General features: G+C 40.9%; 3 protein-coding genes across 3 annotated transcripts; all 3 read left to right on the top strand.

The window, feature by feature from the left end:
* The first annotated feature begins 735 nt into the window (after window positions 1–735).
* LOC138595662 (glycine--tRNA ligase-like) lies at window positions 736–9,383 on the top strand. Its single transcript, XM_069667006.1, has 17 exons — window positions 736–859; window positions 1,557–1,658; window positions 1,825–1,927; window positions 2,028–2,169; window positions 2,279–2,367; window positions 3,835–3,911; window positions 4,016–4,161; window positions 4,252–4,401; window positions 4,480–4,642; window positions 4,728–4,892; window positions 4,983–5,091; window positions 6,422–6,566; window positions 6,665–6,750; window positions 6,834–6,943; window positions 7,047–7,140; window positions 8,593–8,783; window positions 8,883–9,383. Exons 1-17 carry the CDS (start codon window positions 815–817, stop codon window positions 8,994–8,996), a joined length of 2,031 nt encoding a protein of 676 aa, XP_069523107.1. The 5' UTR covers window positions 736–814; the 3' UTR covers window positions 8,997–9,383.
* A 601-nt stretch (window positions 9,384–9,984) lies between these two features.
* On the top strand, window positions 9,985–20,349 carry hhatlb (hedgehog acyltransferase like, b). The gene is made up of 12 exons (XM_069667008.1): window positions 9,985–10,146; window positions 12,634–12,773; window positions 16,498–16,565; window positions 16,654–16,767; window positions 17,716–17,910; window positions 17,988–18,197; window positions 18,712–18,883; window positions 18,980–19,124; window positions 19,211–19,246; window positions 19,326–19,527; window positions 19,603–19,744; window positions 19,822–20,349. Exons 2-12 carry the CDS (start codon window positions 12,668–12,670, stop codon window positions 20,061–20,063), a joined length of 1,632 nt encoding a protein of 543 aa, XP_069523109.1. The 5' UTR covers window positions 9,985–10,146; window positions 12,634–12,667; the 3' UTR covers window positions 20,064–20,349.
* Window positions 20,350–22,049: 1,700 nt separating this feature from the next.
* Window positions 22,050–25,220, top strand: klhl40b (kelch-like family member 40b). Its single transcript, XM_069667223.1, has 6 exons — window positions 22,050–23,249; window positions 23,409–23,569; window positions 23,657–23,764; window positions 23,888–24,073; window positions 24,482–24,631; window positions 24,861–25,220. Exons 1-6 carry the CDS (start codon window positions 22,122–22,124, stop codon window positions 24,970–24,972), a joined length of 1,845 nt encoding a protein of 614 aa, XP_069523324.1. The 5' UTR covers window positions 22,050–22,121; the 3' UTR covers window positions 24,973–25,220.
* The last annotated feature ends 1,938 nt before the right edge of the window (window positions 25,221–27,158 follow it).

Genomic DNA, 27,158 nt, shown 5'->3' with positions numbered 1-27,158 from the left:
GTTTACTGTGAGTATTTATGAAGACATTTTGAAACATTACAGGATTACAAAATAAGATTCATACTTGATTATAGCTAGAAGGCCTGATGCTTGATATGCTGTTGAATTAGTCGTTAGACTTTGTAAGAGTCCAAAGTGTACAACTGGGTCAGGACTGCAAGGGTTAAGGGGTCATTTATATTTAACAAATGATCGTACTCGGGGGCATTTTCAATCAATACAAACAGGAAATGAGTGTTTTAAGACAAGTCGTACCCTCCATAAAGAGTCCTTAATTGTCTTAATATCCCACAGGGGCCTGCTGTCAAAATCTAGTCTTGTAATCTTTGTCTTAGTCAAATGTTGCATTGTCTAAGTGCATTTCTGTTAGGTCTAATTATAAAAGAATTTGGCCTCAATGAAATATATAATTCTGCTATTTGTAGTCTGATGTGTGCAGGAGTATGAGCTGGTTCAAAGGGGGGGTCAAAGGGGTCCCAAGAACTTATTTGTGCCCTGGGACCACAAGCTACTTTAAAGCAGCCGTGCTGGATGCATTTAATAAAATAATTATTTTTGCACTCAATAAAAGTCACTTTTAGAACCTATAGAGCCTGCACAATGAAAGTAAAGTCTGAGCTTCCTGGATGATGCAACAAAAAGCGCTGGTTTCAAACACAATACAGAATGTACAAGAACGCGCCTCCCCTTCTTCCCTTCTCCTCCTCCTCTCTATAAGAGAACGGCCCTTAAACCGGGAAGAAAACAGTTCTGAGTTCAGATCCACGTCTGACTGCTGAAAGAGCGCTGCTCGGAGCTTTTTAAACGTGTCAAGATGGAAGAAGTGCTCGCGCCTTTGAGGGAAGCTGTGAGGGAACAGGTGAGTTACTGCGACAGGTTACACACCTGCAAAACCGAGCATGCAGTTTTACCACAAAGAGCGACCATTGACGTATAATACTAGATAATTTTTTTGAGAATATTTTAAAAACTTTTCGGAGCATGCTCACACAGAAACACCCAAATAGTGCGTATTAACACAGACATTACAGTGATTTCTGTGTTTGGAGCATAAAATAACAACTAAAATACCAACAAATCACTGCCGAATTTAATTGTCGCATCTTAGTAGCATTAGCAAATTGTATTAAGCTTTTCAGTTTGTGTCTATAATGATTAAAACAAATGCAAAATAATTTTTGAACAAAATTTGAACGTTGTTTGGCTACAATGTATGCAGCAGGTTTCAGACCGGTTGTTTTCAAAAGACAAGAAATTCTACAGAGCATCGAGGTGTGAAACAGAAGTGAAAGTTACACTTTGCACCATCCAAACTGCAATTTGTCACTTTAATTGCATTTATAATTATTCATAAATAGATTTACAATACGAACAAACATACACTTATCTCCGAGCGCAGATTTTTTTTTTAATTATTTTGAAATAACGCATTTATACAAATTAGGATTTTTAATAGGTATAATTACAAATTCAATAAAAAACAATTACAAGGATGATTGTTGAGGTGTTTTGTCAAGTTGTGTGGGAAAAAGGTGAAATAAAGTATTTGTCCTCAGGGTGACCTGGTGCATCAATTAAAGGAAAAGGGCGCAACAGAGCAGGAAATGAACAAAGCTGTTGCAGAGCTGAAAGCAAGGAAGAAGATTCTTGAAGCAAAGGTCTGTCTTACAAAGGCTTGTTTTATATTTTCCTTTTGGTTTCACTTTCTATATGTGTCATAATGGCATTGCAAGTAAGCATTCACCTGTGTGTGTGTGTGTGTGTGTGTGTGTGTGTGTGTGTGTGTGTGTGTGTGTGTGTTTGTGTGTGTGTGGGTGTGTGTAGGAGCTGGCGCTGCAGCCCAAAGATGACACAGTGGACCGCGTGAAGATGGAGGACACCTTAAAGAGGAGGTTCTTCTACGATCAGGCTTTTGCCATTTATGGAGGTAAAATATTACGCATGAATTAAAGTGAAGTCACAGAGAGGATCCATAACTTCCAAATATTTCAATGCATAGATTAATCACTGCTGGGTTTGTCTCTCAGGTGTGAGCGGCCTGTACGACTTCGGCCCTGTGGGCTGTGCCCTGAAGAACAACATCCTGCAGGTGTGGAGGCAGCACTTCATCCAGGAGGAGCAGATCCTGGAGATCGACTGCACCATGCTGACTCCTGAGCCTGTCCTCAAGTAAGTTCAAAATAAGCATTTGGTAATTTTGCATCTAAACTTGTTTCGATTCAGGAGGTGCAATCTGTAGCTGCGTGACATTTGTCTTTAAAGTTGTTACTCTCTTCAGGACGTCGGGGCACGTGGATAAATTTGCTGACTACATGGTGAAAGATGCCAAGACGGGAGAATGCTACCGCGCTGATCACCTCCTCAAAGGTGACTTACTTTTTCTCACACCATGACAGCATTTAAAGGATTAAAAGAAGCCCCGCCTACTCCATGCTTGAGCTTTCAGTTATTTCTTTGCATTGCTAACAAGGTGTCAGATTTCACACCTACACCCTGCAGGCTGAACACCAGCTGAGGTGTGTACTTGCACATGATCTGATACTTGTTAGAAATTCAAGTACCTCCAGACTGTCAGATTACATCACAGTAATCATCTTTCTCATCGATTTTGCTGATATTTTCCATGTTTTTGAATTCCTCTGTGCAGAGCAGCGTGTGTGCAGGTTGTTACCTGCCTCACTGGTTCAATTCCTCAGGGAGAGTTGTAGGTCGGGGGGAGAAGTCATGGGTGACTGGTTTTTCAGGTGTTCCTTAATGTGGAGTCAGTCTGTACATCCTTGAACATACTCAACATGTTAAGCTTCTAGTGACATAACTTTATTTAAACATCATGTACAGACAAGCTGAGGGGAGCAGCTTTATTATATTATCTAATCTCTGTCGATATACCATAGCAGACGTTTTTGAAACTTTACATTTTTAGAATACACTTTTAATAAAAAAGGAACAGAATAGTTGAGATATATAAAATTTTCAAGTACATAGACCAAACTATAGTTTTATTTCTTACATTTTTCAGATGTAATTGTGTCTTTTTCTTGATTCTCTCTTCTCTATTCTAAATCTTTTCTGCCATATGCATCATTTTTTATTATATTTTAGGTTTCAATAAAGTTTTATACGCTTAAGAATTTTCCAAATAAGGCTTAAAGCTTTGCGTGTACTCATAAAAAAGGATCGGGACAGTTTATAATGTGCTTAACAAAGACAAAAATAAACGTAAGGAAAATTAACCAATGCTTGTTGCTCCCCAAAAAATAGAAATACTTATGATGTTTGCTGATTCTGATGCTAAATTGTGGGAAAATGCTCAATCTTAGGCTTCTTTTGAGCCTCCTTTTCCAGTGACATTTAATTCAGATTCATGACATTTTCATGACAAAAAAAACACCAAGCTGCTGCACAAATTAAAGCTGCTGTGAGGAACTTTCGGTTAGTGTCGACTTTGGCGCCCCCCCGTGGACAAAGCTGTACCTCTTTTCTCTTTGTTGATTTAAATCTCATCCTGCTTTCTGTAACAGTCATATGTATCACTCTCTTTAAATGTTTGCCCTGGAAAATATAAACAAAGGCAGCGTGCAGTTAATCACTTCGTCTGACACCTACCCCCTGCCAGCAGTTTCAGCCATTAAAAATAACTATATAGAAATAATCAGTCTTGTCGCTGATGGTCTGGTTTGCTTTTGTAGGTCATATAGAGTCATCAGAATTAATTTCAGTCTGTTTCATAACCAGCGAAAAACTCCTCACAGGAGCTTTAATATAATAATTATGACTTGAGCATCTGTTGCTTTAATTCTTCGGCTGTTACATGGCGTGTTTGTTTCCTCGCAGCTCACTTAAAAAAACTGATGTCTGATGAGAAATGCACCACTGAGACGAAGGCCGAGATGGAGGATGTCATCACTCAGGTGAGCGCTTGTTTGCTCACACTTCTCCCACGCACACCAAGCAAATTCATATCTGAAGTGGCTGGGTAAGCTGACATCCTGTTGTGGTTTACTTTCGGTTTCAGATGGATAACTACACCCAGCAGGAGCTGAGTGATCTGTTTGTGAAGTACAACGTCAAGTCTCCCTCCACAGGAAATGACCTCACAGCCCCCATCTCCTTCAACCTGATGTTCCAGACATCCATCGGGCCAGGGGGGAACATGCCCGGGTACTGATCAGTAAATCTTCTGTCTCACGCTTCTTATGTTAAAAGAGGTTTCCTGTATTAACACTGTGGTAAATGATGGTGTCTTTGCAGCTATCTGAGGCCTGAGACAGCTCAGGGAATGTTCCTCAACTTCAAACGCTTACTGGAGTTCAACCAGGGAAAACTTCCCTTTGGAGCCGCTCAGATCGGAAACTCCTTCAGGAACGAGATCTCTCCTCGCTCTGGACTCATCCGCGTCAGGTAGACGGAAACTCTTTAATAACTCAACTGAAAATTTTAATGACAAGTATTTTGAGACGTGACTTCTCCTGCCTGCAGGGAGTTCACCATGGCTGAGATCGAGCACTTTGTGGATCCGAATGACAAGGTGCACCCGAAGTTCTCCAACGTGGCCGACCTGGAGATCTTGTTGTTCTCGTCCAAGGCTCAGACCAGCGGGCAGTCCGCTCAGATCATGAGGCTGGGGGACGCTGTGGAGCAGGTAGGAAGATATGCTTGACTTCTTAAATTATGCCGAAAATGTCTCTTATTTATACCTATAATAAATCTTCTTTCTTTCTCTTCAGGGAGTGATCAACAACTCCGTCCTGGGATATTATATTGGCAGAATCTACCTCTATCTCATTAAAGCCGGTCTGTCCAAAGACAAAGTCCGCTTCCGTCAGCACATGGAGAACGAGATGGCTCACTACGCCTGCGACTGCTGGGACGCCGAGTCCAAAACCTCCTATGTAAGTCTTCTTCTCTTTTACTGACACGTATAGGCTGAGACGTTTGGAAGCTTAAACATGAGCCGAGACTGGTTTGTTTTTCTCCCTCAGGGCTGGATTGAGATTGTGGGCTGTGCTGACAGATCCTGCTACGACCTTTCGTGTCACTCCAGAGCCACCAAGGTCCCCCTGGTGGCGGAAAAGCCCCTGAAGGAACCCATATCCTTTTAGGCATGTAGTGTTCTTTTCCTGCAACAACTATCTTTAAAAAACTGAATGCTATAATCAATTCTAGGCATGTTATTGGACACAGCAGCCTGGAGTGCTGTCGAGTACAGTCTCTCTTATTGTGAAACTACCAGCAGGAGTCGCCAAAGTCTATTTTTAAATCGAGATCTTTAAAGTCTCTCTTCACTCAAAAATGTGTTCTGCTTTCAGTCAGGACATTCTTATGTTTGTCTTTCACTGTGCACATTCTGACACTAGTCTGTTTTTTAACATTATCTGTTTAAAGGAGGAAGTTTCCCTGTGCTCACCTGATATCTGAGTTTAATGTGTGCACCATAATGGAAGAGTTTTGTCACATCACAACAAGTTTAGAAACCAGTTGTGTTTCAAACATCTTACACACATCTGATCAGATCTGACACACTGAGAATGTACTTTCTAAGTCAAGAAGGAAACATCTTGTGTCCAGTCTTAAAATTGAAATTAATTTCTTATTCACCAATTCTTTTGTGAGAGACTTGTTTTGGGGTTTTTTGTCTTGTATTTTACATCTTCAAATATTTCTGGAAGATCTTTAAAGTTATAATCTTGAAGATCTCAGTTTCGTTCTCTTTGGCGGCACCTATGGCGACAAACGGTAATTTCGGGAGCACACTTCCCAGATATCCAGACAGTGTCGCATGCGTGACATCCACGTTTGGCTCCGGTTGTAACTCTAGATTTCCCTCGCTGATGGTCGCTTTCCTTTTTAGACTGTTTGCCTTCATCTGAGCGTCGAGTTTGTTTCTTCTTCTTTGGATTTTCACTTATGTTTGAAGTTGTATCTGTAGTCATCGATCTTTTCTTTGTTTGTTCAGCCATAGTAGATTACTGTTTACTCGCAACGCTCGAGAGACCGGAAAAGCAGCCGCTTAGCTCCGCCTACCCTCTCTGGCAGACCAACCACTGCTGGCTGATGGAAAACGAAAAAAAAACAAAAAACAAATATATATATATATATAATAAAATAATACTATATACTGCAAATGCAAAGGCTTTCATCAGTGGGCCATAGGCCCAATCACCATTGTGTTACCTCATTCAGCGATAGATAGAGACTTAACAGACATTTATTTAAAGCAAGTTTGTAATTCATTGGTACATTAGCATGATGACGTTTGACCAAGGGGGTGTAATATTATTATAAAAGAATATTCAAAACAAATGCATCACTATCATTTTCTTGAGTTTATGTTTTATTCCACCTGCTCAACAAGACTTTATTCTCCATAAAATGAAGGCAAACTACACCCCTCTGTTCTACTCCTTAACTTCTTAACACAAAGTGGTGAATGTCGTCCAGTTTGAGCCCAAAAGAGGACCAATCGGAACAACCTTCAAGAAGGATGCCAAGCTGGTGCTGGACTTCCTGGCTGTCTGTGATGAATGCTACATCACAGACCAGGAGAAGCTTCTCAATGAAAAGGGGTAATTGTACACGGCAGTAATCACTGCTGAAGCTAACTCCATTAGGTTTATTCATGAATGGGTTTTGCTAATCGGTGATGCTGTTTTTTTGTCTGTAGGGAGTTCAGCTTTGAGACAGAGGGCCAGACATTTAAACTGACCAAAGACATGGTCAGTGTGAAGAGGTTCCAGAAAACTCTGCACGGTAAGAGCCCACATGAAACCTGCCTCAGAGCTGCAACAGTGACTTGTTCATGTGGGAAAACAACCGTCTCTCTTTTCCCACAGTGGAGGAGATTGTTCCCAATGTAATCGAGCCGTCCTTTGGCATCGGAAGAATCATGTACTCTATCTTCGAGCACTCGTTCCGCGTCCGGCAGGGGGATGAACAGAGGACGGTGAGAAAACAAAACAACGAATGAGACCTGAGAGAAATAACATGTTGATTTAAAATTGTCTCACTGATCCTCATAACTGAAAATGACTTTTTTTATTGTCCAGTATTTCAGCTTCCCTGCCACTGTAGCTCCATACAAATGCTCCATCCTTCCTCTGAGCCAAAACCAGGAGTTTGTGCCATTCGTCCAGCAGCTATGTGAGTGTGATGCTAACTTTCAGATTTCAGTATTAGCATTATTAAGTTCTGTTACGTTTCCAGAGAAACAAAACCTGGAGGACACGGGTCGCCGTTTGGGAAGCTAACAAAACTTTGCACATGTCCCAAAAGGGTCAAAGCAATATGGGTCCTTTGGGTTTCTCAAAGGTGGCAGTGGGAATAAAACTCCGAAAGGAGAAGTGAGAGTCACTGGAGAGGGGCGGGAACAAAATGAATGGGAACGGAAACTGGCCAAAAGAAGAACACCTCTTCTAACACACACTCAAATCAGATTTTCAGTCAAACCGCCAACTCATGGTGTTGACTCTCTGGAGACAAAAAAACAACTGAACCGGGTATTCAAACTCTCAAATCTGAAAACATTGTCTTTTCACAAAGCATGAGTGCAGTCATTCTGCTGCGCTAGGTTTATTTAGAAAACATTATTTACATTTTTAAACTCACATGCGACAGATTTCCAGATTAGCAGCTCCAGAATAATAGGAACAATAATAAGAACAACCAAAAATACCTGATGACCAGGGAGAATTTCTGCCGTATCCATCATTACCACCACTAAATGAACTGCCTGATCTGAGCGACGTTTGCTCTACGTTCAACCATGGTGACACTCGAGGTACAGGCACGGCAACACCACTTAGACAAACCACAGGCAGAACTACAGGAACACAGTTTATTGTCTTTCAGATTTTAGAAAAGACAAGGAAATCACCAGCTGACTTCAAAGCAAAAGTAGCGAGTGACGAGAATATTCATAGTAGTGGAGTCAAAAGTACGATATTTGTCTTTCAAATGTAGTAGAGTAAAAGTAATAAGTTTACCAGAAAGTTCCCTCAAGTTTACTTTCGTACTGTCCACCCCTGCAGTTAAGAGAAGTAGCTTGTTAAATAGTTTTATTTCTAGTTCAGAGTCGGATAAAAAAATCAACACCACTCTTAAATCTGTCATTTAAATACGGAACTAGTGCCAGCGGACGGTTAGCTTAGCCTAGCAAGGCTGAAAACAGCACTGCTAGCCTGGCTTACTGACGGTAATACATTTTGCCTTTCAACGCGTCTTAAGCTAACTTCTTGACATATTCTATCAAATTTGTTAAATCTGTACAAACCAAGAGTGTAAAAACTACACATTATGGTGTTAAGGGGGTTATGTGCTGGAGTTTTTCTTGGTCGAGGGCAGTTACTTCTCAGAGACTCTTGTTGTCATGTTAAGCTAGGCTAACTGGCTAGTTGGCATCATATTTATTGAATGTCTAATTAGTTGTGTCATAATCTGATCTAACTATTGTCACTAAGGGAAATAAAATGTATTTCCCAAAATTTCAAACTATTTCTTTAACTGTTTCTACTTGAATACCCTTTTTTTCTTTCTAAAGCTCAAGTACTCAAAATAATTGCTAATTTTTGTCGTCCTCTTCTTTCTCCTTTAAAGCTGAGGCGATGACTAAAAACGGCGTGTCCCACAAAGTTGACGACTCCTCTGGATCCATCGGCAGGCGCTACGCCAGGTCCGACGAGATCGGAGTGGCGTTCGGCATCACCATTGACTTCGACACAGTGAAGAAGACGCCTCACACTGCCACACTGAGAGACCGCGACTCCATGAGGCAGATCAGGGCTGAGGTAGAAATACGAAAACTGCAACTCATGAGAACAAAATGTGAGACTCATACAGCATTAAAGCTGATACTTTGTTTCTAATACACAAAAATTGTCTTGCAGGTCTCCGAGCTGCCAGGAGTGGTTCGAGATCTGGCTAACGGCACCCTGATGTGGGCTGAGGTGGAGAAGAAGTACCCCATCTTTGAAGGACAGGAGAGCAGCAAGAAGGAGTAACAAAGCTGTGACTCCTTTACTGAACACCATGACCAAACATTTCGTGTCATTTTTAAAAAAACATATTAGTCCTATACATTTACATTTTTACATTTAGGAAGCAGCTATTTTCTTTCACTGGTAGTTGTTAATGATTGAGATTTGAGTGTGTCACAGACTGGAGGAAAGCTCCACCAGTCACAAACATGCTGGAGGGTTAGCACAGTCCTCTGTGGCCTCCTCACTCGAGCAGTATTACGATCACCTGAGCAACTGTCTTAACAGCTCCCAATGGATGTGTAGCACTGATACTGTGAAGCAGCAACAACCAGTTGTGAACTTGAGTTTCATACATATGTTTTATACTGTATTCCTTTGTCGTTCCTTTCAAATAAACCAATAACTCAATGGTTCTTTTCTTTGTTTGAACATGTCCCACAATCTCCCATTCATAATGACTATACACTGCATTTTACAGCAGTGTCACTAGACGGCACTGCGCGTCATTTCACAGCTAGAATGTGTGAGAGAGAAGCAGGGATGTTTGTTGGCTGCCGCTCAAAATAACAACAGGCTTAGACCCTCCCAAAACAGACCTGGCAACCAGGAATATGGAAAATAGCAACAAGAGGAAATAAAGGGAAGGGCTTTAATTTGAAAATGTTAAATATTTGCAGCACAATGAGGATGCAGACACAGGCTGCAAATGTTAGTTACTTCTTTTATGGTAATTTATGTTATTTTGCATACAGTGACTGTAATGAACCTTTGAAGACAGTTTGCACGTTTTATTTTGACAGGAAATGGGTTTAGGTTACTTTCTGCAGCAGTGAAAGTGGTAGCTGATGGGATCACTGAAATATTTGAAGATAATAGACTCTTAATATAGTGTGGCTTACAGTGTGTTACAATGTTTTAGCACTCTGTTGTTCCGCCCCCTCTTTGTCAGTGGTCAAAGTATAAATACATCATGTCACCTTTAACCGGTGGCAGCTCCCTCACAGGGAGTCAGAGGGACCTGCAGCCCAACCTGCGCCTTAGCAGTTGTTAAAGTTTACATTTTCTTACTTTTTTTTCTGAATGTAAGACGAAATTGTAATTTCCCTTTTGAACGAACGAAAAGGTGCATTTTAATACGATTTTCTTGAAGCCCGCAACTGCTGCGTTCAAGGTCAGTATCACAACAGGTGCTGCGGAGGACAAACTGGAGTGCATGACCGAGTGGCATTTCAACAGCAGGCAGCTCATCTCGGTCAGATATTGTGAAGAGAAAACAGGCAGGGATTTTAACGTAGCCCAAAAAACAAAGTGCTTTTCAGTGACACAAAGATATGAAAGACAATTTTAAATGTGTTTTCCGTTTTAAAAAGTAATACAGTGGGGTTTTTTTAAAGTAGAACTAATGAATAAGTCCACAGGAGGAGTTGTGAGGTTAAAAATAGTGCGCAGCTGTACTTTGTTAATGTCTTTACGTCTCATCAGAGTGAACGTTTGCACTCCACTGTCCTTTTAACATGATAATCACAACAAAGTCCGGAAGATAACATTCATATGTAATGCTGGCTTGAAACACTTAAGACAAACATTTGACGGACACGTGAACCTCATGATTGCATTACTCTACACGACACTGATACCCTTTCATGTAGAAGAGGAAAAAAATAAGCTAGGTCAGAGAAGAGACATCAAAGAAGCACGCAGCATATTTTATGAGCTAATATAGATAACAATATATGGCATGTATCCAGTATGAATAAGTAGAAGTGTGTAAAAGTTGCATTTACTGCTCTAAAGTTTTTTTTCCCACTTTGCTTTACTAATTTACAGTTACTTTACTATATTGCAATTTTTACTCTTTAATTGACTCACACAGAGAAATTTTCCTCGTGGGAAACCTATGATAAGCTAATAAAACGTAAATTTGCTAGCTAACAGTTAAAACGTAGTTAAATAAGCTGCAACTCAACCTACTTCAACATTAAGTTATCAGAAAAACATATATAAAACGTCCTGCTGCCAAATGGGTACTTTTACTTCTGATACTTAAACTCCATTTTACTGCTTTATCCATTTGTATTTTTACATTACGATATTACTTACTTCATTCGAGTAAAAGCAGGATTTCCTACTACTTGAAGCAATGGCGCAGTCTTTGAATAGCCTTTGTAAAACAAATTTAGCACCAATATGTTCTTCAGTAATGACAAGTGAAAAACAAAAAAAACAATTAAAATAATAAGATTTGTTACTGTTTAATTGTAGAATATTGTTTCTCATTGTCCAGGTAGTGCCAAGGCAGTGCTAGAAACTTCTAGAAAGTACATTTACTTGAGTACTGTACTGTACAATTAGCTATTTCACTTGATAGCCTAAATAACCTTCTAAATATAGAAATATTGTGCTTTTTACTCCCCTACTTTTCAGTTCAGCGCTGTTGGCTCATCACTTTTATATAAAATATAAATGATGTAACTGAAAATGTCATCGATTAAACTATATGACTCAACTTTGACCCGGTGTAATGTTAAAGCAACACTAAAATGCTGATGTGAAGTTAACTTTAAACACTAACAGGGGCCATTCTGCATAATAAATACTTTAACTTGTAATACTCACACTACTAGTGTTGGGAATTACGGCTCATTGAAAGGAGCAGGATCTTATGGCTCCGTTCCTTTCTGAGAGCTGTTCAAAACGGTTCATCGTTTGGGATGTCACACTCTCTACCTCGTAGTGTACGAGGCAGAGAGTGTTCAGACTCGCAAACGTGCCTGCGCTATATTCTCCTGTGTCAACACACATGCATATTTAAAATTCTGCGCTTTTAAATTTTAAAAAGGAAAAATCAGGATTATGTAGGAACAATTAGTCAGTGTCATTGATTTGCCAATAATTTATGATACAACTCTGTATGACTACAGAGATGTCAACAAAAAATGTTGTGGTGACATGATTCCGCTGCACATGAAGTAGTATTATGGAGTTGCACTTGAAAAAGCTGCCTGTGGTAATTCAGCTTAAAGGGGAGTGGATCTAGGGCAGGCAGTGAAATTTGGAAGAGCTCTATCCTACGACTCATCAAAGAGCCGTTCAAAAAAATCGGATCGTTTGCAAACATCACAACAATACACACTACTGTGTACTTTTGCTTTGGTTCAAATTTTGAGAAGAGGACTTTTACTTTGAAGGCGGTCCTCTTGTGCAGCACTAACAACACTACATTGAAGCATTCATTACTTTCACCTCTAATAATATTTTAATGCAAGTACGTGACTTTACAAGTGATAGTGACCTAAATTAAGAATGAATGACAAGCATAGGACTCTATTTTTAGTTAGCTGAAATAAATTCCTCTCACACAGACAGTGAAGTTGCATTGTAGCACTTTCCCTTTTAGTTTTATGCTCACAGCTGCTGCAGAGAACCACACACTGTCTTTATAATGTTCCCCTGCTCCCGAGAGTGAGATCCACGAGGTCAGAAAGAGAGATATGATCAGGGTGATTAAGAGATGACCACTGTGTGAACCATCATAATATGCTTGCTATTTGTTGGAGAGATTAGGCAGCCCTCAGGTGCTGTGATAACATGGGTGTCACTTCAGAAGTTAAACCGGTTTTACTTGTACAAATACTCTGGAAATGGTCTTTCTTTGCAGGAGCCTTCAGAGCTCTCTACCTGTCTGTGTCGCAATGGGGATCAAAGCCGCGCTTCCTAAATATGAGATCTACTTCTACAACACGGTGCTGTGTCTGGCCATGTTCTGGGCTGCCAGCTGGATCTCTGAGGTGTCCAGTTGTGAGTATACAGAAGCACACACACACTCCCTCACACATGCAAACACAGGTGGAAAGACTGCTGGAATATCATGCTTGTGAAGTGGTTCATTCTCTGCTAATGATTATGAGTATGACATGTTCACAAGTGAATGTTTAGGGTTAGGCTCAGGCCGACAATGAATCCAATGTGCACGCATTTTGTGCCCAAATGTATCTTAATCCGCAGCTTAAAATAGTCCCTACAAATACACAACTTTCTCCAGTTTAAGAAATGTTTTATAAAAACTACCCAGAGGTTTAAGGGAAAAAATGGGACGTACAAAAGGAAACTAAATATGTTACCCATTTTATTAATATAAAATTAAGTCCTCAATAGGAGTCAATTGTAGTTTAAATCAATGGACACACTAGAGACTCAGCACAGCCACACAGGTGTTTTCAATTAACGCAGCTGATTAGACCACAGCTCAGGTGGAAGCTGGTGAAGTCACCAAACTCCATCTACTGATACACATGACGTTTATTGCTAATATAGTAGGTAGAGTGAGACATCAGTCCAGATAAGGAGAGCTAAAAAAGATTCATCCTTTGTCACAGCCTGCTTAGACTGAGACGTCAGTTGAAGTCAGTTGTGCATGGTGTGTATGAATGGAAATGTGCTGGAAGGATGTTGTGGCGTAAAAACAAAGAAAAGTACACAAAGAGCAACACAGAGCTGTGTGACTAGAGGAGGTCTGCCCAAGGCTGGCTGCTGCTCTGGCTTAAATACACGAGGCCCTCCAGACCCAGGTGTGTCCCATACTCCTGATTAGCCTGCCACCAGGTCTGCAGCCCTGGAGACAGAGAGCAAAAGCAACAACAGACTGCACCAAGTAGAAGTGCTGTGACACCTTTCGTTTGATCGATTAGTTAAAGGGGCCATGTCTTTTGAATGGATATTCTCATATTTTGCATCAGTTTCACATTTTTGGGTGTTAATTGTTCACAGTGAATAAATGAAAGCTGTATAATTTTGTGTTTTCCCAGAATGACATTTTTAAAAAGGTCGCCTCTGAAATGGGCCGTTCAGAACAGCTGCAGGTTTCTACATGAACCTTGCTTTCGCTGAAATCAACCAATCGTCATTCACCATCTTTCGCCTCTGGCTGCCTTCTTGCCCCAGCTTGTCAGTCATTATCAAAATTTCAACTTCCCATTCTGTTACCTCGTGGTGATTCTGGCTCGTACATATAAGGCTGAATAACCGATCCTAGAGCAGCTATGTTTTCTACAACTTTGGAGTGACAACATTGCGGCCACTCCCCCACGAGGAGGAGGGGCTCTGCTGTCAATCAAAATAGTGTCAGCCAATCGTGGCTAAGGTCTAACCTTTGAATGGCAAAACGTCTTTTTCATTTCAGGAGGAAGAAGAGGGTCCGAAAAATAATCACATAAAAAAATTGATACAGTTTAAATAGTTAAGTGTATATAGTTAAAACGAAACAAACTTTACCAACGTGATTCAAAAACACATTAGAATTATAGAAAAGTAATATTCCCCTTGAAAAGCAGAAAATAAATCTGTCATTATTTAAAGTCGAGCAGAAACGCAATTTCGAGAGTATCTAGCTTCCGTATCGTGACGTATATCCGAGTGAAACAGGACGTGCAGGCGGGACATATCAGAGGGATTTGATTTGATCGTTGAGAAGTGGGCGTAGACAGACGTTCTCCACAGCGCAGTAGCTAGCTAACTGACCGAGCGTTCTTGGTGCTCTGCGGCTAAATGTTGCAGATTGATTGGTTGAAATTGTTTTGTGCTAACCTACGTATGCACGCGTGAAATTTAGTTTTACCGGAAGAAAAAATGATCAGATTTTGATATAAGAATAAGAATAAATGGATTTTCTGTATTTTTTTTTTTGCCTATATTGTCAAATAGATGCACAATATTACCGGATCTAAAAGGATTCAAATGACATGTTTTATTGCACCTTGACTTTAAATGCGACTTGATTTAACTCTTTTCCTACTTTCACATGTCAAAATTTGCTTTGTGGAAGAAGTCGTATGCAACATAAAAGAAGTGGGACAGCACAATACTCCACATTTTATAGATGTTAAATTTACATCAGTGCAATTCCACACTGTTTACTGCTAACTAGAGGTCACTTTAGTTTGTCTAATATAAAGGGAGTAGTGAGTAGTGCACGTTCTTGTTCATTATTATCTGTCCTTTATGGAGATAATCATACACTGAACAAAAATATAAACGCAACACTTTTGTTTTTGCTCCCATTTTTCATGAGCTGAACTCTCTCAAATATTGTTCACAAATTTGTCTAAATCTGTGTTAGTGAGCACTTCTCCTTTGCCCAGATAATCCATCCACCTCACAGGTGTGGCATATCAAGATGCTGATAAGACACTTGATTATTGCACAGGTGTGCCTTAGGCTGGCCACAATAAAAGGCCACTCTAAAATGTGCAGTTTTATCACACAGCACAATGCCACAGATGCTTTGACGGAGCGTGCAATTGGCATGCTGACTGCAGGAATGTCCACCAGAGCTGTTGCCCGTGAATTGAATGTTCATTTCTCTACCATAAGCCGTTTCCAAAGGCGTTTCAGAGAATTTGGCAGTACATCCAACCAGCCTCACAACAGCAGCATCTTGCAATCAGCATCTTGATATGCCACACCTGTGAGGTGGAGGGATAATCTTTGAGTTCAGCTCATGAAAAATGGGAGCAAAAACAAAAGTTATGCGTTTATATTTTTGTTCAGTGTATATCTGTGCTTATGTAAAATCAGTCAATACAACAGAATGCCTTTATTGTCAAAATATCACCCATTCAAATGTATTTGTTGGATTTTATTTTGTAAATTATCCCCATGAAAAAGTGTAGAAGTAAGAATCTAAATGCTCCCTTCAATCTTCAGTTCACTAATGATTCCCAAAGTCCCAATTTTTCCTCAAACGCAACAAATATGTCACTGTTTGCTTTGCAATGTGATACTACCTTTCCTCAAAGTAAATGAGTAAGGGATCATGTTTAGTGAGCAGGTTGTCTCCGCTGTTTTTGTCTCTTTTCTTTTTTCTCTCCGTAAACAGGCCGATCAAATTTACCATATTGATGATTACAGTCAGTCCTCTGGATTGCGTGATTACAGCCAAATCCCTAGCAACGGTCTGTTCTTTATAGCAACGGTCTGTTATTGAGAAATAGCACACCTCGGAATGCCGTAATTAACCAATCAGAGTATTTAACACAGCCGTGCATAATAAGTCCTTGGGAGGGAACTTTTAGTAATGTATCAGAATATAAAAAAAGGCTGCTCAAATAAAACGTTAAAATTTGTTACTTTTCAGATTTACACAGAATGTGAAAACACAACACCATACCTGAAATGATGTTTCGGAAATCAGTGCTTTGGTTTATTTAAAAAGTAAAATGAGGCCTGACTTTGAAACCCCCCACATGCACACAACACAATGTGCAGAACACATATAGGGCCAGTGTTACTGTGTGAGGGTGAGGACTTAGAGCTATGCAGACCCTGCAGAGCAGATCAGGTGTCGGTATTAATATCACAGAGCAGAGGAAGAAAATAGGTCCTGTGTTGGCTCTGCGCATTGTGAGTTTTACTGTAACAAAAGTTTCACATCTGCATTCAAAGACAGAAAACTAGAATAAAGGAAAACAGAATATTAAGTGGAAGAAAGTTTGTACAGTTTTTAGATCTCCTTTTCTATTTGCAGCCAGCGCAAACAGGAAGACGTTTAAAACCAGCGTGAAGCCAGGATGGTACTACTTTGGGAGGAACATGGTGAGACCACATTCACAGTTTATCCAGACATTTCTTACTGCTGTACATTTTTTCATCATTTATTTATTTCTGCTTCTTTTTCCTGCAGGACACGGCTGATTTTGAGTGGATGATGTGGTTCTCCACTTTCAGAGAGCACATCCTGTTTGCTCTCTCCGGCCACGTACTGTTCGCTAAGATCTGCTCCATGCTGGCTCCACAGGTGATTCTCCCACTCGCTCATCGGTTACCTGATTGAGCGCTGTAAAGGATGTAAACGACTCGGGGGAACAATCGGATTTATCCCTCACTGTGACATTTGAAATCCTCATTGTCACGATTTATTTTTATAACAGCGCACAGCAGCTTTTTATATCGTTAGCCAAACAGTAGATGATGAATGGGACCAGGTGGAGGGGTAAAGACTGAGCAGAGTCAGATGGAGGGAGGACTGTAGAAGAAGACAAATGAGACAACAAATGGAAACAAAGCTGAACAGCATCATTAGCGAGATATCAGTTGGTTTGGTTAACAACATTTGACCACGTGTCATTTGTCAGCAGAGTCTCTTGGTGACAGTTTGTCCTAAAGTGTCAATTTTAGACTATTTGTTGCGTGTGTACACGCCTGTGTACACGTTTACAGACTGAATGTATCACACATTCATACAAGTATACATTATGCAAAATTGCCCTTTTATTGTTTTACATGGAAATACTCACGTAAACAGTACTTATTAATAGAGATAGACCGATATAGTTTTTTCAGGGCCGATACAGATACCGATTAAAAGTAGTCAAGGAGGCCGATAACCAATATTTGAAGCCGATATTCATTTGAGGTAAAGGTGAAAATATTGGCATCAAAATTTGAATAATACAAACTTCAACACTTAACTTTGTTTAAATGCCTTTAAGAATATGCATCAGAGCCAAAATAACCCAGTTTAAATTGATCTCTTATAGGCCGTCGGATAAAAAAAAGAAAAACATTTTTAAAAAAAAATTTAAAAAAAAAGAGAGGCCGATGCCGTTATGCGTCAAAATGCCGAATATTGGCCCAGCCAATAATCGGTCCATCCCTAATTATTAACGTTCCAGCACTGCTTTACTGTGTAGTTCCTTTGGGGTGCATCTGAGTCTCGTGGTGACACTCTCCTTCTGTCCCACAGTACAGGTCGTTGGTGTACATGGTGTACGGGCTGCTGGCTGTGTGGACCAGTATGGGCTGGACCTACCTCACCCTCATGCTGTCCCACTGCATCCTCCTCTACAGCATCTCCCTGGTCAAAATACGCTGGCTCTGCTTTGTCACGGGCCTCTGCACCCTCGCTACGTTCAAGTGTGAACCCTTCGTGTCCTGGCAGGTAAAATACTGACACGGTCTCCTGAAACAACTTGTCAAAAAGTGTCCACTTTTCAAACTTGTTTCTCCTCTGTGTAGGGAGGTTTTGTGGAGGGAGAATTTGAGCTGCGTCACGTTCTCTTCTACGGAGGTTGTGGTTTCACTATAATGCGCTGTATGAGCTTTGCTCTGGAGAACTGCGAGAGGAAAGATGGAAACTACAACATCCTGGAGCTGCTCAAGTACAACTTCTACCTCCCCTTCTTCTATTTCGGACCCATCATGACCTTTGACAAGTTTTATGTCCAAGTAAGATCTTAATCAAACACCTCAGGCATTTTCAGACTCCTTTATTTAACGCCCAGGATGCTATTTTATACATAGACCGGTGGTTACTAACCCTTTTAAATGAGCCAGCATCTGCATGACAGTAATGGGCACTGTTTTCGCAGGCCAGCCAAAGAATTTCCCTGATTTATTTGAATAATTTTGAGGCCTAAATATTAAAATCATTAAATTATAAACCAAAAAAAAGTCCTATTAGAGCAAAATCTGGACACAAAACTTCATTATCTTGGTGTCATCAACTGTTGAAGGTTTCCTCATAGCAAAATATCACATAAAGCCATAAAGGGGACAAATTTAGAAAGTATATGAGGATAAAACAACTTAAAATACCTGCAGAGTTTATGTAAATTATAGAGTAAGTATTCTAAAAAAACATCTGTACCGATAATTTCACCAACGAAGATAAAGTCAGACCTGTAGACGAATGCTGTGGAGGCGTCTGTTTATGTGACTGTGTATCTGCCGCCCCCTGCAGGCCAACAAGTCCGACCTGAGCAGGAAAGAGCGGGAGATGTGGAACATCAGCCTGCAGGGCCTGATTTACCTGGCAGTCATCCTCTTCGTGGACGTCCTCTTCCACTTCATGTACATCCTCACCATCCCCACCGACATGAAGCTGCTGAAGCACCTCTCGGACTGGGCTCTGGGTCTGTGACACCTTCCATAACTCTTAGACATATAGGCACAAGTTTTATCTACTATCAGCAGTTCTTTGATGACTGATGTGATTGCATTGTTTCCAGTGGGCCTGGCTTACTTCAACCTGGTGTACGACTGGGTGAAAGCAGCCGTCATGTTCGGAGTCATCAACACAGTGTCCAGACTGGATCACCTGGACCCTCCAAAGCCACCCAAATGCATCACTATGCTCTACGTGTTCGCTGAAACGTCAGTGTTGTTTACACAGCTTGATCACATTTGGCTTAATTCACACAAATATGCAAAACTAAACCTGTGTTTTTTCTTTATTTTAGCCATTTTGACAGAGGAATAAACGAGTGGCTGTGCAAGTGAGTGTCCGATAAAGAGCAATAAATTCATCTTTTTTTATGACGCATTTGGATGCTGATGCTGTGTCGTTATCTGCAGGTATGTGTACAACTACCTGGGTGGGAAACATGAGAATGTAGTGGAGGAGCTGATAGCGTCACTGTGCACCTTTGGCGTCACCATCCTGTGGCTGGGACCCTGCGACGTGGTGCTGATCTGGGCTTTCTTCAACTGTTTCGGCCTCAACTTTGAGCTCTGGGCCGCCAAGTTCTTCTCCATGGAGCCTTTTTCCTCTTTTGAGGTCTGTTACTCGAGATTGCTTTTACAATTCAGTTAGAAAAAAATACATTGTGTATTAATAACATTTGATTTACAGGCGGCGATGTCAGAAGCAATGTCCCGCCGCATCAGAGCCATCTTCAACACTTTTAACTTCTGGACCATCGTCTTGTACAACATCCTAGCTTTGAACAGTTTAGATTTCGCCAAGTTGGTCGCCAAGCGGCTGCTTCTCAAAGGTGATTTTGTATTTATTTTGAAAATAGCTACATTTTGTTAATCAACTTTAATAACAACTTTTTCTTCCTGTTCCCAGGCTTCCCTATAACCACCATCATCGTCATGTTCGTGACTTACTGCCTGATCCAAGTGATCAAGGAGAGAGAGAGGAGGCAGGCTCTGATCGATGATCCCGATCCGCTTCCTCCTCCTCCACCTCCAACCGTCAGCACCAGCATGACCGGCACTGCAGCCGCGCCTGCGCCCACGTCCACACCTGCTGCTGCTGCTGCTGCTGCTCAGCCCGCCGCAGACCCCAGCAAGGAAAAAGCAGAGTAGATATTTGATGTTAACTTTATGGTGCTTAGAATGAAGGACGTAAACAGCAAACAGTATTATCGCTAGGCAAAACTGATGTGTAAAACAGCAACTGTAAATACATGTACCATCATTTAACTGTGTTTATACCTAAAATAATAGAGCTCAATGAAAGACAAACAGTGTATGTATGGACATTACAACTGTATACAGTCCAGTAGCAGCAGTATAATTTATCAGTGTTACACTTTAGAGAGGTCAAAAAAACATTTTTGAAACCTTTGTCAACAAAATAAACTGCAAAGAATCGTTCATCATTTTGTGTCTTTACGGAGAGTTTCCTGTCTGATGGAGCTGTGTGAGTGTGAATGAGTGAAGGCGGCTTTTTAAAGTCTGTGAGTCACGACAGAGTCTTGTCATTATGTCTGTGAGGTATTTCTGTAGCGTTACATCAGCGGTTAGCGGCTGAGTTCCTGTTTGAAGCCTCCACACTGGAAACACTTTAAACTACGTCCAATGACACAGCTAACGCCACACCTGTGCATTAAAAGAGTTAATGTCCCTTTTGTTTACAATGCAATATTTTGACTATATATGTACCAGAGTGAAATGTAATATAATATGGCCCCGTCTCCTCTGATGACATACTTTCATGTCCAAAGACTATCTTAAACTTTGTGTCAAACACCTAAAATATTGTTAAAACAAATAAAATAAAAACTGAACAAAAGTGAAATACTTACTTATAAAACATATATATCTTTTTATAATTTGATGAAGTGATTATTTTTTCTGAAACAGCCTGGCTCTTCATTTTACACTAAACAACTAAAACACTAAACACTAAAAAAGGGGAAGTAATTCTGTCCTTGTTGGGGACTATTTGAAGCTGTGGATGAACATACAGTGATCTGGTGAGTATTTACAGCAGCAGAACTGTGTATGTTAGATGTACAAAATAAATTGCAATGAGAAAAAACCTGCCAACCAGTGTAAACGTGTGGCGTCACTGATGTAGTGAACAGCTTTAGAACAACAATGGCACACAGGAATAAGGGACTGTATATCAGGCTTTAGGGGACAGGAGAAAAAATGTTGAAGCGTATTGTCAATTAAGTTTTTTTTTGGGGGGGGGGGGTACTTTAAAGGGCTTAGTTGACAAAAAGAAAATATAAAATATCATCAGACTTCGCCCTTAATTTAGATACTTTTAAAGCTCCCGTGAGGAACTTTTGGTTTGTGTTGACTTTGGCGCCCCCTGTGGACAAAGCTGTACCTCTTATCTCTGCTGATTTTGGGTTAGGGTTACTGATGTTAAAGTGGTGGTTTTTAACAAAAAATCTCATCCTGCTTACTTCAACAGTCACTCGCTTTAAATTTTTACCCTGGAAAATATAAACAAAGGCAGCTTGCAGTTAATCGCTTCATCTGATACCTTCCCCCCCACCAGCAGTTTCAGGCATTAAAAATAACTATAAATAATCGCTGATGGTCTGGTTTGCTTTTGTGGCTCATACAGAGTCATCAGAATTAATTTCAGTCTGTTTCATAACCAGATAAAAACTCCTCACAAAGCTTTAAGTCGTGACATTCTCCCGAAAGTCTTTTACTAATGACTAATGTTTTAAAATACAATCATGTAAATTTAGTAAGATTAACAGAGTGACACTGTCACTATAATGACTGAGTCACAGAGACCCCCCAGGGGGCAGCCTCATACTCTATCTGCCCCATCTTCCCCCATGACTCAGGCTGGACATATTTCCCATGAAGCAATGTGTCAGCTGTCAGAGGGTGGGTGGACGGTCCTGGGGAGTGGGCTTGGGACTGAAGCGTGGATATAATGTTACATGTTCCAGAATGAAGCCCATAGCTCCACACGGACTATAAATAGCCCACCAGTTGGAGCTCAGTTGAAGGGTCAGGACAGCTGAGGAAGTGGGCCGTCCCGGGGTTCAGCTGGTGAGGGGCTGACAGCTTCTGAATCCTCTTTCCAGGCTTGTGGCTGGCTTCTGCCATACAGAAGATCCACTTTTGTTTGATTTGAAGCCCCTGAAAGGCTCCTACCTGCCAGGAACGATGGCTCTGCCGATAAACCCCATGGACGAACCCCGGATGTACCAGCAGACGCTGCTCCAGGACGGCCTGTACGAGCTGCTGGAGAACGACAAGCTGGTCGACTGTACGCTGAAGATCAAAGACAAGGAGTTCCCCTGCCATCGGCTGGTCCTGTGTGCCTGCAGCTCCTTCTTCCGCTCCATCTTCCTGTCGGATTTAGATGAGAGCAAGAAGAGAGAGATCGTCTTGGAGGATGTGGAGCCGGGCGTCATGGGGCTGATCCTGAAGTACCTGTACACCTCCAAAATCAACGTGACGGAGCAGAACGTCCAGGACATCTTCGCTGTGGCTAACGTGTACCAGATCCCTTCGATTTTCACTGTTTGTGTGTCTTTCCTACAAAAGCGCCTGAGCTTAAGCAACTGCCTGGCTATCTTCAGACTCGGTTTGATGTTGGACTGCTCCAGGCTGGCCGTCTCGGCTCGAAACTACGCATGCGAGCGCTTCCAGCTCATCTGCAGAGACGAGGACTTCCTGCAGCTGCTCCCAAGCGAACTGGCAGCCATTTTGGCAAACGACAATCTGAACGTAGAGACGGAGGAGGCGGTGTTCGAGGCGTTGATGAACTGGGTGTCCCGGGACGCTGAGAGCAGAGAGAAAGAGCTGCCAGGTTTGCTGGATTGCGTTCGCTTGCGTCTAGTCAGCAAGGATTTCTTTAAGGAGAAAGTGGAGACAAACAAACTGATCTCTTTAAATCCAGAGCTGCAGCAGAAAGTCCAGCTGGTTAAGGATGCTCACGCTGGGAAATTTCCGGAGGTTAAGAAAAGCAAAAGCAAAACAGAAGACGGCGAGGCGGAGAAGGATGGAGAGAATGAGGAAGAAGAGGAAGAAGAAGGTCTTCTCCCAGGCATCCTGAACGATAACCTGCGATTCGGGATGTTTGTCAGGAACTTGATTCTGATGGTGAACGATACGGGCGCAGTGGCCTACGATCCGTCAGGGAACGACTGCTTTGTAGCATCGCTTTCCACTCAGATCCCAAAGAACCACGCCAGCCTGGTGACCAAGGAGAACCAGATCTTTGTGGCAGGAGGATTTTTCTTTGACGAGCAGAACAAAGAGGAACCGCTGTGCTCGTATTTCCTGCAGGTAGGAAAGATGACAAATCTTACAGTCTATATCTGATTGTGTCATAAAGTGTAAAAAAAAGTTGGTGTTGTTAGTGTTTATTGGCATGTGCCTCAGTAGTTGTACTTCAGGGGGTGTTAACGTAACCCATTCACAAATGTTTGACCCCTGTGACCTCAGTATGACCCGGTGGGTGCTGATTGGGTGGGGATGCCTCCCCTCCCGTCTCCCCGCTTCCTGTTTGGGCTGGCCGAGGCCGAGAACTCCATCTTTGTTTTGGGCGGGAGGGAACTGAAGGAGCAGGAGCAAACACTGGACTCTGTTTTGGTCTATGACAGACAGTGAGTACAAGTAAATGTAACTAATCTGAAGAGTGGGCGGTGAAGTAAGAGAAATTAATACCTTTTCCGGTGGTGTCTCATTTACAGATCTTTTAAATGGGGTGAATCAGAGCCAATTCCTTACCAAGTCTATGGACATCAAACAATATCCCACAATGATGTTGTTTATGTGATTGGAGGAAAAGGAGACGACAAGTGAGTATTAAGGGGGATCAAGTGTAACAATAACTTTAATCAGTGTATTTTACTGAGCAAAAGTCATATAATGACTCCAGTAGGAAATGGCAGGTGTTACATGTATCGTCTCTCTTTTCAAAGGAATTGTTTGAAGGCGATGTGCGCATACGACGCCAAGAGGTTCGAGTGGAAGGAGCTCGCACCCATGAAGGTCGCACGCTCTTTGTTCGGAGCCACCGTTCATAAGGACAAAATATACGTGGCAGCAGGAGTCACCGACACGGGGCTGACGGATACTATGGAGGTGTACGATATCGCTACCAACAAGTAAGTTATGTCGAGAAAACAAAAAGCTGATTTTCCGAGATAATGGCACAATTCTGATCTTATTATACATTATACATTATAGGAGGAAAGAACCGTTTGTTTTCTCATGATAACTGTTTCATTATCTCGTTGTCTCCAGATGTAACGGCTAATTTTCTCAAGTTAACAAAAATATTCACTTGTGATCTCAAGGTGAAAAAAACATGAATTAATGGCTGTTCTAAGCTTCCATAGAGAAAGAAAGTGACAGCGTTTCTTTAAACGTTTAATTAGCTTAACATTTTGACTGAGATGCCCAAATATACATTTCTGAATTGAGCTTCTGAATTTCTTTAATCGTTTTGTTTAACACCTTATTAACCTGTACCTTGTGTGTGTGTTTGTGTGTGCGTGATTTACATTTTTCAGGTGGTCCGATATTGGAGGGTTTCCTCAGGAGCGTAGCTCTCTCAACTTGGTGTCTCTGGTCGGCACGTTGTACGCTGTAGGAGGCTTCGCCATGATGCCTTTGGAGGACAGCGAAGAGATCGTTCCTAAAGAGATGAACGACATCTGGAGGTGGGTCATAATAACACACATTTCATTCTGTCTCACTTATTCATCCATAGATCTCCCATGACTTTCTTTTTAGCTCTTATTAGGGCTTATATCTATAAAGTCCTTCTTCTTCATGTGTTATTAGAAAGTAAAACAGGAAGTCTTATTACAGCTGGTTTTCTAAAGTACTTACAGAAATGATTGTGTCTGAGTTTTACCTTTCATGAGCAAAGCGTGTTACCCTCCTCAGGTATGACGAGACAGAGAAGAAGTGGAACGGGGTCCTCAGAGAGATCCAGTACGCCTCGGGGGCCACCATCCTGGGGGTCCGCCTCAACACCCTGCGACTCACCAAGATGTAAAAACTTTCAACAGTAGGTTAGCTCAGCGTCACAGAGACATCTAACATCAGAGGAGGTGTTATCAATCAGCTTAGTGTGTTTGGTGACCAGTTTTGTTTTTGCTATTCACGTTGTAATGATGTATCTAAATGTAATTCTGGCTGAACGTTATGATTTTTATATATGTGTGTTTAAGTGAATCTAATTGAGATTTAAAAACTGTAAACAATCTGTAGCTTGTTGACACTTTTTGCACTGTATGGAATAAAACTGACATGTTTAATAACAAAAACTGACTCGATCATCATGTTGTTGGCTACAGTTGTGCATTTCCCAACACATGGCAGCAAAGTCGTAAAGCTTTAAAGAGCCTGACTGGAACGTAATACAATTAAAAAAACACAGCACACATGTCTATTTGCAATAATATATCTATACTGTTTAATATTGAAATTATGTCATTACGCTCTGTTGTGTTACAGACAGTAAACACTAGTCAATAATACAATAAAAGACAGAAAATACAGTCTAATGTTATTAGCACCTCTAGACACTATCGTCCTTGTTCGGTTTTTAGTATTTTAATATAGCTGAACTTGACAACTACTGCCTACACATGGTCTTTGTACACCAGAGTTAACTAAGACATAGTGTTTACATTATAAAGTAGAGAATCAGCAAATAACAGTACACGTTATGATTTCTTTAACACAACTGCAGTATGAGTCAGTATGGGAAATGTAGAGGGTTCGTGGATAATACAGCTTTAAATTGACAATGGCATAGGTGCTTATGGTTTTCATCACATACTGTATCACATGCAAGGTAACCAACAGCACTTGTTTCTTATTTTTAAGTTCTGTTTTGATGGAAGCCAGAAACTGACAAAACATAAATTATCATAGAGTCAAAAATACAACTGAACTGCTGAAAAGCTTAAATGACGTATACATTTATATTTTACATTAACCTCATTTCCGTTGGGAAGAAAAGCTATTAACTGTAAAACCAATCAGTTGACAGATGTATAAATCAAATTCGTATACATTATATTTCCTATTTTCTTCACATTTCCAGTTTTCCTCATGTATTTGGTGGCATATCCAGATTATTGACTGGTTCAGAGTTTGTTAGACAGATTTGGAGCGCTCTGTGGCTAGCTAGCTTAACTCAAAACACTGGTAGCTTAACAGACTGAGCACAAGCCTTGATAGACAGCTAGCTACCTAGCAGAAGCTAATTTGTCTAACACCAGCAAGTACACATAATGTCAATTGTCCATATACTCTAATGCATACTAATTTCTTATCACTGTAGTCTTTCTATACTCTTGTTCAGTAGATGAAGCATTTAAGCCGGCATGCTAAACAAAGTTAGCTAGCTGAAGCTAATAAGCATTTGCTAGCTAATAATGCTTCTATCTTAGAGCATGTCTTTTGTCATCGTCACAGACCACAATGATAGCAAGTCTCAGACTTTATTACTGTATGGTATCCTTTACCTTTTGTAGAAGTTTTTGTAATTTCATCTAATTGGTATTTTTCTTCAAAAGAGTCTTCATTTGATGGAGGTTAAAGAAAAAGTATAAACTTTTTTTTTTTTTTACTAGGGCTGAAACCAAGTGTCATTTTCCTTTTGAATATTATCAAACAATATTATCTTTTCATGTAATCAGTTACATTTTTGACTCTTTTGATAACCTTGTGTTGGTTTTGGAGCTCCATAAATTTGCACTCAAATCATAGTTAGCTAAAAAAACAAGAAGTTGAAATTGCACCATCGCTTAAAAATAAGAGACTTTTTTCCATCCTCAAAAGAGTAACACATTTCAAATTCCTACATACAAAGCTTTCTCTCCAATATCATGTCATGGAACTTTAATTGCTTCTTAATCACATCACAATATTCCCAACGCTTTTCTTGAAGCTGAAGGCCACACACTTAGACTCTGGCAGCCAAACCCAAAACTACAAGTCCCAGATGAGGCCCAAATTGGCAATCCCATGAGCAAATGAGTTCTGCTGCTATGCTGAATGCTTCATTATGTGACAAACATTTGCCTTGGGTGCAATGCAGAATGCACCGTCACTGTGGTGCCACTTAATCACTGACAGACCCTCATATAAGGACAAGGGCAGGTCCACCTTCGCTTAAACTAATTCAGACCTTTGGCTGCTAGGAGAGGAGAATTGGTCTAATTAAAAGAC

The sequence above is a fragment of the Semicossyphus pulcher genome, unplaced genomic scaffold (genome assembly GCF_022749685.1).
Source record: "Semicossyphus pulcher isolate SPU_LCO1_2020_fin unplaced genomic scaffold, fSemPul1.0.p SCAF_18, whole genome shotgun sequence".
Taxonomy (NCBI): domain Eukaryota; kingdom Metazoa; phylum Chordata; class Actinopteri; order Labriformes; family Labridae; genus Semicossyphus; species Semicossyphus pulcher.
This window is presented reverse-complemented; position numbering and strand designations above follow the sequence as displayed.